We start from the raw sequence: 11,151 nt of genomic DNA, 5'->3' as shown, positions 1-11,151 counted from the left end.
TAACTCTGTTTGGAAAAGAAGCACGATGAAATATGAAGATGATCACATATACCGACGTAGGTTGATATATTAAATGTAGATTTAACTGTTCATCTAATTCCTGGATTTCGAGTCTTTTTCAAACATCCTCTCATTTGGACTCGTCACAAATCTTTTTTTTTTGGTTGATTATTTTTAACTTCTTGCACATAAGCCAAGATGGAAAATCTGATGATAGAGGATCTTGCATTATTTGCTGTGTCAGTGTGAGCGTGTCAGCTCTTCAAAGACGTTTAGATGTTTCACCACCCCCTCAGTTCAAAAAGGTTGCATTTATGTCTACATCCTGCTGGTCTAGAATACAGTCTCTGAAGAAGCAAAGCAAACCTGGTGATCGTTATCTTTATCAGTCACTGTCCATTTAGTGCTGATGGCTCTCTCAGTGTAACGTCATTCATTCATTCATTTATTCACTCACATATTTGCTCATCGAAATTATTCATTGAACTGATTATTTTGATTCAGTTATTACAGGTTGTAACTTGGTTTAGGCTTTTTTTTTTTATGTTAATTACCTCACTTGCACTGAAACATTATATTAAAAAAATTAATAATAAACTTTCATTCGTTCCAACAATCAGTAGCAAGACCGTCTATTCCTACAGTGGAGACAGATCACAACACATAATATATCCCTGTTTTAATTTGCAAAATATTTATATTTGAGAGTTGTTTATGGCTAAATTAATTCTGGTTTGGGAAAATATTCATTTTAACAAAAAAAAAAAGAAAAAAAAAAGGAATGAATGTACATCGATTCAGTGCAGATGATGTGGGGGCATACGTGCATGAAATTATTGCGTTCTGCTGCCACCACGTGGTCAGAGGAGAGAACTGAGAAGTAACGGGTCATGATAGAAAAGACGATTGACAGTTGTACACTTACACCAATGTGTAAAAAAAATTTATATTCTTGGTTTTGGTTACGTTTATTTCTGAGAGATCTTCTTATTTTCATCAGTGATTCTGATAAAAAAAAATTGGAAAAAAAATAAAGAAGTTTTAGATATTCGACTCATAAATTCACGTTCAAATATGTCATAACTGCTGAAAGCTGTCCCACAGAATTAAACTCTGTGTACATGGGTATGAGTGTAAAACTACTAAATATATTACAAAATAGCTTTGAGGTGAGAAAAGTAGCCACTCCTCCACGGTACAGCTTAAACCTGATCCCATTTCATTAATTCTCTAAAATATCTTAAGTATTTGGCAAACTAAATGTAACACACCAGTTTTATAACAGAAAAAAAAACATTTGTGAAAAAGGCCTCCTTTAAACAATGGCGAACAGACTTGAGAAATACTTTAAAAAAAATAAAGATAAGCATGAGTATTTGGGGCAGCATGTTTTAATCAGAGTAATCTGGTAACCAGTAAAGTACTTTATAAAACAACATTCAGTCATTTTGCAGAAACAATGTACAATAGAACAATTGAAAAATATTCGACTCACATTATATTAAAACATCATCAAACACAGCAGTTAGGAATTATATTATTTCTTATTATATTATTTCTTTTTTAAAGTTGAAGGTCAGACGTAATAAAGGAATACTTACAATCCGATTTACCCTGATGGACGGTTTTTAGGCACCATGGAGATATAAAAATTCCACCAAATATGTACACTATGTGCTTGTGTGGGTGTGTGTGTGTGTGTTTAAACAGCATTATTAGTGTTGTTGTTGATTTCCATCCTGCTGACCAGCTCAGTGACCAGCTGCTGCACGGTGTGAGAGCGCAGCCGGCCCACCTCCAGAACGCCCTCGTGGTTTACGCTGTCCGTGTCCTCGTAGCTCTTCACCACCTCGAGGAAACGCAGGAAGGAAGGAGTCTTTTAATTGATGAGGTACCTTTGATTGTGAAGGACTTGCATCAGTCCATCACCCATTCATCTGTAATCAGTGTTTGGAGTTTACCTTGTTGGTGATCAGAGAGAGACCGAAGACTCTCAGGCCACAGTGGGTTGCCACGACGACCTCAGGAGCTGTGCTCATACCTGAAAAACGGAGTAATGGCCGACATGACTGGCAGATCACCACGGGAAAACGTTTAGTCCTCCTGCATCCAAAATAACTTCAAACGTATTTATAGTGTATTTAAAGCCCCGATGAACTGGAATTTTGTCACATGTGACAACTGTTAACCTCCGAGTTAAAGGTTAATGATTAAAGGGAAAATTCACTTTATGACAGTTTTCCAACAGTAATAATCGTCCCAATACCTGGAACGACGTCCCAGAAGTGAAGACAGTCTGTCCTCTCTCTCCCTGGCTTGTTTCAGTTTTTAAAAAGTGTGTTGCTCCAACCAGCCAATCAGAAATCAAACCCTATATAGTGTCATCGGGGGTTTAGCCAATCACAATCAAGGTAGGCTCCTCCCTTTGACTCCTCCCACAATTAGGCAGCTCTGCTCCGGCACATGGCACCACGAGAGGAAGTACTTCCTCCTCTTCCCAAGATGGGCATGTGTGGGCGGAGCCAGTCCAGCTCACACAGACACAGCAGATTCTGAATGCAGCTCCTATGATCCAAGATTCAAATGGAGGGAAATCAAGGAAAAGCTGGATTCAGGGCAATAAACTAAGAATACAATAGTTTTTGGACCAACGGGATCCATGTAAAAGTTTTGAAAATTGTATAATAAGACCTTTTTATAATTTATACAATAACCTCATGATCTATCCTTTAGTGGGAAAAAACCTTCAACCTGTGAATCGACCACTTCGTTCAACCCAAAGATGAAATGCCTGCAAAAAGTCTCTTGAAGACACTAACAGGTCTTAAAATCGGGGACTCTGGGAAAAGTTGTTTTTTTTAAACGTGTCTCACCAACAGCGTCTACCCCGAGTCGATGCAGCAGTCTGGCCTCAGCGATGGTCTCAAAGTTGGGACCGCCCACCATGGCGTACACGCCCTCCTGCATGAGGCTGGCCACACCCAGCTGTTTGGCAATTTCCATCGCTGAGCAACGCAGGGCTTTGTCATAGCAACCGGACATGGCGGGAAAGCGAGGTCCGAACCTGTAAACACAAAAATAATGAGCGAATAACAAATAAACGACCGACGCGGCGGCAACATGACCGAGTCGGTCACGTTCCATCAATACGTCACGCCGATGACGCAGAGTTACAAATATCAGAAGTACTTGTCGTCGTTGGGTCCACAGAGCGGGTTCAGCCCAACCATCCCGGGGAAGTTAACGTGGTCCTTGATGATCATGATGTCACCGGGCTGGAGGCCGTCGGCCAATGAGCCGGCGGCATTGGTCACGATCAGAGTCTCCACCCCCATCAGCTTGAAGACTCGAACGGGAAACGTTGTCTGATGGAGCGACAGACAGATGTTTTCAACACCGTTTTACACACACACACACACACACACACACACACACACACACACACACACACACACACACACACACACACACACACACACACACACACACACACACACTTTCATAAACCAACAGCAATAGTCGTTATTGAAACAGTTTCATCAGGTAGGCCATTTCTAGATCCTGAAAATTGATCTCTTACCTTGTCCCTGCTGTGTGTGTGTGTGTGTGTGTGTGTGTGTGTGTGTGTGTGTGTGTGTGTGTGTGTGTGTGTGTGTGTGTGTGTGTGTGTGTGTGTGTGTGTGTGTGTTATATTGAGAGAAACAATAGTTGCATTGAACAGGCTGCTAAAAGGCAGCATGTGACCAATTGCATGCATGACTTGAGCTGGCTGGTCTCACACACACACACACACACACACACGCACGCACGCACGCACGCACGCACGCACGCACGCACGCACGCACGCACGCACGCACGCACGCACGCACACACACACACACACACACACACACACACACACACACACACACACACTTTCCTGCAGGTTCAGTCTCATGCTGCCGATTACAGTCATATGTAATAGTTGTACCAAAGGTTGCGTGACTGAGTTTGTTTATTCTTCCAAGCAGGAGTTTGTGTGTGAGTGAACCTCTGCAGTGTGTCTTTGATTCTATTTCTTATGTTCCTAAAATGTTTTTAATTGTCTTCGGTAAAAGCTGAACGCTGCCTTCCTGAGCAGCCTAGAAGAATGTCATTTCCTTTATCAGATGCTGGCGTATGAATATATCCTTTCAACAGTGAGAATTACAGTAAAACATCTAGAAACATTAAATTCTGCAGGGTTTTTTTTTCTTTGGTTCTTATTTTGTCACCAGACTGTACAAATTCAGACTTGCGGGGAAACTAGATTTACTTTGATTGGTAACCATCCTCGGGTGCAGGACGAATGTTTGTTGCGTACCTTGCAGAGCGAGTGTCCCTCATACATATGGAAGCGGCCCTGCATGCACACACACGTTTTCCCCTTCAGCTCGCCGAACACCAGCCGGCCTGCGTGGCCCTGCACTGCAACACGGCAACACAAACGCAATGAATATTCAGTTTATACTCAGTTTCACCTTTCAGTGAATTCTATTAAATCTATTAATAAGTATTGGGGTCAGCGGGAACATTCAAATGTAAATGTAAATCAGTAAATAATTCATTTTACAAAGGTATCACACCTTCTTGTTCAAAAAGTATTTGATTACTTTTGAAAAGCTAAATTGAAACATGATTCTTTACTGATGTTATTGACTTTTTTCATTAATGAGAAACGATTGTTCTTTGTGTCCCACGAGCTTCGTCGACCTTCCTTGGAAGAGGCCGAAAGATCAGAACTGAAATATTTAAAAAATAATCCTTATTCTACTAGTAATGTAAATGCAAAAGTCGGTCAGTTTTGAAACGACCAAGTCATTTTGATGTTGAAGTGACGTATCTTGGGATTACCTGTGCTCTGGGGGAAGCCTGGTATGTCAGAATAGAGGAAAGAGTCTTGACATTTGAGGGTGTCTGCGAGCATGCCCAGTCCGGACCCGCAGATGATCGCCACCTGAGGGCGATGCTTCGTCTGGGACATCAACCAATCGGCTGTTTTCTGATATTCGTCATGACTACAGGAAGAGAAAACAAAAAAAAAAAGAAAAAAGGAGGGGGAGTCGTCAGTCATTTATCCAAAGAACACCTTGTGATTTAAGGCGGAAGGCTTATGGAAGGAGATGCTACGGTGGCATCGTCATCATCATCATCCTCCTCATCATCATCATCAGTCTTTAAATTACTTCTCACTGTCTCATCTCAGCCTATCGTTTATTTTAGCTTTAGTCAGTTCGTTTTTTCACGGTTTGCACAGACGATATGTGTCATGGGTCAAAACAAAGCTGAATGCACCGGCAAATATTTCCCAGCTCTGCAACTCTTGCTGGGCTTTAAAGCCCATTATTGTGAGATTCTGCTCATTATTATTTGGCTGCCCGGCTCACAGATTTATACCCCCCCCCCCCCCCCCCCCCTGTCTGGAGCGGTGTTTCTCAAAACCTCATTGTGCATTACATTTCCGGCACAAACCAGCAGACCAAGCTCGTGAGGAGCTGGTGAAAACTGTGGCACATTATAACACCAATGACTTCAGGGGTTGGTTGAGACTCAAAAAAAAAAAAAAAAAGAGAGAATAGAGAGTGAATGTTGGTTTAACTTTCAGTCCAAGACATAAAAAAAAAACGACTTGGGCAGGAGTTTGGCAACAACATCATCAGAACTGTACCTATGCTCCCATAATTCACAATGAATAGGACAAGTGTTGAACACTGAGAATAACCTGAACATTCACTTTGGTTTGGATAATCTGGTTAAACTGTGAATTCTGTTCCAGCATGTCTGACCCCCACCGACAGCCCCTGCAACAGCTGCAGCGTTTCTGTGTTTCTATCAAAGTTGAGGAAACAGACGTAACGCAGGTTTGAAAGTGTGTCGACACGGGAATATGAAAAACACAATGATGTTCTTCAAATATCTTCTTCACGGACCTTTATTCTGAAGGGACATTGCATATTAAGTTGTAACGTTGTCATGACACAAAGATATAACCAATCATTCTAGTTTGTCATGTCGACGGCTCGATACATACAAGCTTGTTTCAGTAGAATCTGTGGCATCATGGTTATTTTATTTTTAGCTGTAATATGCAGAATCATTTATTTCCCTGAACCAGCAATGAAATTGGGATTTTCATTGATCTTGCGGGAACTTTAGTCACACTTTTCTATGTTGTTCTATGTTCTTTATGTCGTATGTAATTACTTCAAATGTCTTATATCTGAGCTATAACACCTGTGATGATTTGTCGTCTCTATATTTATTTTTAATCGGCTGATTATTGCTTTAAATATGAAAGATTTTACCATATTTTATTTCTTAATTAACGATTTCTGTTTCAGATGATGTGAACTAACTCAAGAAAATAACTTGTCACTGAATATGGTGCCGCATTTGCTTTGTATCTCCTCTTAAATACTACCTCGGGCTTCTTTTTAATTCCTCATATAGTATATATTTTTTCAACTACAACAACTTTGAGGGACCTTTTAATGCTTTAAATAAGTTATTGGAGTTAAACCATGAATTAACCTTAAAGTTTAGGGATTTATTTCAAATACATTCAATTTCAGCATTGCAATGTTTCAGGAAGTGAACAGGATAGAAAAATATAATTCTTTATTGTTGTTTGAATTACTTAATACATCTACACAAGAAAAAAATCAGCTTCAGGATTAATCAGCAGAAATATAAAACAATGAGCCACCGTTTGAATATGTTTAGTAATCACATTTTTTTTTAAGAGTAATTTAGTGAAGGAAAGACATCAGTGCCCGCTATAATTCCAAAATAAAGTGTAACATTAACAATACAATTTTGTTAGAAGAATAGAAAGTACAGCGAAGATGTTTTCTTACCTGATCTGCTCTTTGCTGTGCATGATGGATGGATGACTGGTGAATATGAGCAGAATGATGCTTCTTTGTGAGGGTGTGTGAAAATGTGTGTGTGTAGGTGTGTGAGAGTGTGTGTGTGTGTGATGAAGCAGAAGACGGTGAGAATGCTGCTGGCTGATGCTGATCAGGCTACATATTTACAGGTCACATGCTTCTGATTGGTCAACAACTCACCCATTCATCAGCAGCAGCCAATGGCGCCACAGTGATGTAAAAATGTGCATGTGTGTATTTGTGTGTGCGGATTCTGATAGATTATTATTATTCTCTTTTTTTTTTTTTTTGGGTGGTGGTGGTGGTGGTGGAGGTTGTGTAAGAAGAGCAGATTTTGAAACATGCCCCCGCTGATTCCAAGTAACATGATTTTACTTGAGTGTTAATTCCTGAGGCTTTAGACACAAATGACCTGTTGTGATGCTCAGACTCACACTGCCACAGTCAGACCTCACATGTATGTACAGTATAAGGGATGGATGCTGTGGTACAAATTATATTCTCGGAATGTACAAAATTGAATATGCGCCAATATCCAATATGCCGATATTTTTTTTAAACATTTTGCCGATTGCCGATACCGATATAATCCACCAACCAACCATTTGTAAACTATGTCCGGCTACACGGAGAGGGCAGAAACGCTAAAAAAACTATGTAGTTAACATGTCAGGCCACTAGTGGGTGCCGTTGTTTGCTTTTGTAATTAAACCACACACACACATGTTGTCAGAGAACAAAACGCTATAAACATGAACGGATATTCACACGGACAGATTGTCATTACTGTGACTCTCAACTATAAAAGTACCAAGTCAGGAGAAAATGTGTAAACAGATTCCCCAAACCGCTTTAGAAGATTTGCGTTTTGAAAAAAAGACTACTTGTTTAATTTCAGTAAAGCTGCAGCTGTTGAACAAAGTTTGAATAATAAGATGTGAAATCCTGTTAGAAATCTTGTTTTGATTAATTAGATTTTGTGTTTCACCAACATGCTGCTACTTGTTTGATAAAGCGGTGCGAAAATTTAAGCTTTAATAAAAAAAAAGTTGATTTGCAGGGTATGAATAGAGGTTATGCACCAGACTACTAGTTAGTAGCCGTACATACGATAAAATGACTCGTAAATAGTTAACGGTCTTCACATTAAGCACACGATGTGAGAAATACTTAACTAGACAAGGCTTCTCTAGCGACTTATCAAATATGTGAACTTAAACCAGACTCCGAGACGTTGAAGTTTAACAAGCGGCACTTCGCTGGTCAGTACAGTTTTAATTAAAACTCCCGGTTCAGTCTCATGATCGCTAAGATACCTCACATGTTCCTCTGCTGCTGGTCAGCTGCTACAAATGAGCCTCATGTGGGTTTGATTGATCAGGACCTAAAACCGACTGGGACCCGACCGAACTTGTGAACCGACGACGGGCGAAGCTGAAGGGTTTCCTCAACGGCTCTTGTGTTTGTTGTTTGTGCGTGTTTACAGAAACCTTTCGACTCATCAAACCGGCAACTTCCACCAGAATACTTTTCAATTTCTTACAAATTAAAAAAAAATATAGACGAAAAAAATATATGAGAAAAACAAAAATCCTTTGATTGACAATAAAAAAAGAATTTTTTATTTGAGCTTTTCTGCTTTATTCAGTCTCCTGCCATTTCGCTTGGCACGTGTGCGTGTGTGTGTGTGTGTGTGTGTGTGTGTGTGTGTGTGTGTGTGTGTGTGTGCGTGTGTGTGTGTGTGTGTGTGTGTGTGTGTGTGTGTGTGTGTGTGTGTGTGCGTGTGTGCGTGTGTGCGTGTGTTACCTAACGAGAACCATGTGGAAACTAGTTACCGAGTAATGAAAGAAGAACAGCTGGTGGTTAGAGACTCGCAGCCAAAGAGGAAGACAAGCTAAGGTCATGTCAGACTCACGTTTCTCATGAAAGGTCATCAAGCGAGAACTAGAAAATTCCGACAAAGAGAGAAAGTCCCGTGGAAGGTTGGGATTAAAAGCACAACTTCTCAAATGAAGAGTTGTATTGGAATCTTTGAATGCATATTCTTCATAAAAATCCTGGATGTCTCATGTATGAATGTTGCTGGAACTGAGCAGAGTGAACATTACGGCTGTGAGTCGCCTGAACCTGCAAAATGATCGTCAATATCTCCGACATAAAATATATTTGGGTAACTGTGTCTAAACAGATAATCGTGTAACTAATATAAAACTCCAATCCATGATTGCTGAAGGTTTGAGAAGTTCTCGGCCCTGTTTACACAACAACGTTCTGAGAATCGCTGAAAGTGATGTAGTTTTCCCTCAGGGCCACTAGTGGGTGCTGTTGTCGGTTGGTGTTGTTGTTTGTTGCTGCGATGAAACCACACACACACACATGCGCACTAAACAATATCTATTTGGGACTATTCGGAAGCACTCGTTGTTTCCAGCCAAACTCACGGTTTTGACAGGATTAAACCGATAAATGTGTGTTTTAATAGTCCCGGTGTTGAATGTACCTCCAGGTTCCACTGAGGGTTTTCTTCTCTGTGTCCGTGTGTTTAATGCTCGGCTGAATGCGCAGCATTACTGCATTCCTCCACCGCTGCCAAAATGTGAAAAATGTGACCCGCTCCATTAACATGTCATTGAGATATCTGGAATTCTTGGACGTATGTGACGTACGAGCGGTCACTGCAGAGTATTTTGTTTTTGCTGCTTCAGCGGTCGGTGTTTAACCGACAGGAGGCTGAATTTTCTCTTAAAATGTCGCGAGGAATGATTGATTCTGAAACGTTTCGGTGCTGGGCGGAGCAGTGGTTGGTGCTCTCACCTGCTCGCAACAGTTCAAATACAAGCCGGGCCTTTTCTGGGTGCAGTTTGCATGTTCTTCCCGTGCCTGCGTGGCAGTTTTACATACATGTTAAAGCATAATGTTGCATGCCGACATTCTTTTTCTTTATCTTGAGCGTGAAGAAAAAAAACCTGCAGTGTGCTCATGAATCATTATAGATTAATTCTAGGTTTATTTATTTATTTATTATGGAAGTAACAGTCAAAAGGGAGATTTGTTTTATTTCCCAACTTCAATCTGAGGACTTAGTTATTCACAAATTTAGAAAAAAAAATGCATTTGAATCCCCGTGGACCTCTGTTGATATTTCCAGACACCGTGATCGATGTGCCGTTTCTTTCTGTTTCTGGGTAAGTAGGACAGATTCCTCGCACATTGACGTTGGTGTGTAAAAACAATAGATTGACTAGAAGCTGACTCACATTCTCTGTTCAGTTTTATTTCCACTCCCTGTGACTTCGTTATCTTCAGGGTGTCTCGATAAAAGTAGTTGACTGAATCTCTGATCTGAATTCTATAATTTAGACAGTCTCAAGATCCTGTGGTTAATACCGTCAATCAAATAATCAGTATTCTGCCAGAGGACATCTTGGACCTTCACTAAAAGCAGCTACTTTCAGAGACACGGTGTGTTGTGTTTTCTCTTTTAGTCATTTCTAACAGAATATCAGAGACTTGATTTTTGAAGATCTCAAAGTAGATTTGTCTTTCCAGTTTGTAGCGTAAAGTTTTCAATACTGACCCTCAGTGCTCTGTGTGTGTGTGTGTGTGTGTGTGTGTGTGTGTGTGTGTGTGTGTGTGTGTGTGTGTGTGTGTGTGTGTGTGTGTGTGTGTGTGTGTGTGTGTGTGTGTGTGGACAACCAGCACTAATCAGGAAGATGCTGCTTTACGATGTGACAGGAGGTCTGGTCACAGACTCACACACACACACACACACACACACACACACACACACACACACACACACACACACACACACACACACACACACACACACACACACACACACACACACACACACACACACACACAGAGAACATACAAACTCCACACTTCTCTCCGTCTGCTTCATTCAACCATCAACGTGGAAATTTTAATTTTTTGTTGCTTTGTCAGAATAATTTTCCTGTTTTATGTTTAAATGTGAAGCTCTGAGAAGTTTTCTTTTAATGTTTAATGAGCATAATTGAGTGTAATTTGGTTGTGTTCATATTTTTACAGTGATAAAAATAAAGTAATTTCACTCTAGTGTTACATTTGAACTTTAAAACACTTTCCAGGTTCCTATTAATTAATTATTTATTTTTTAGTTCTTCTCAAAACCAGGTAGTGCAGGAATCAGTTTGTCATACTACAAATATGACACATTACAGAGGCCAAATCTGCAAACAATATAAACCAGCTCTAC

General features: G+C 40.4%; 1 protein-coding gene across 1 annotated transcript; it reads right to left on the bottom strand.

Annotated features, from left to right (window-relative positions):
* Nucleotides 1-1,378: 1,378 nt before the first annotated feature.
* pnp4a (purine nucleoside phosphorylase 4a) lies at nt 1,379-7,017 on the bottom strand. The gene is made up of 7 exons (XM_080462385.1): nt 6,876-7,017; nt 4,873-5,036; nt 4,343-4,446; nt 3,190-3,365; nt 2,874-3,064; nt 1,962-2,041; nt 1,379-1,849 (listed from the first exon to the last, which is right to left on the bottom strand). The coding sequence occupies exons 1-7, from the start codon at nt 6,896-6,898 to the stop codon at nt 1,703-1,705; spliced, it is 885 nt and encodes a 294-aa protein (XP_080318511.1). The 5' UTR covers nt 6,899-7,017; the 3' UTR covers nt 1,379-1,702.
* Between the last annotated feature and the right edge of the window lie 4,134 nt (nt 7,018-11,151).

This window comes from Lipophrys pholis, assembly GCF_963383615.2.
Source record: "Lipophrys pholis genome assembly, chromosome: 4".
Lineage (NCBI taxonomy): Eukaryota > Metazoa > Chordata > Actinopteri > Blenniiformes > Blenniidae > Lipophrys > Lipophrys pholis.
This window is presented reverse-complemented; position numbering and strand designations above follow the sequence as displayed.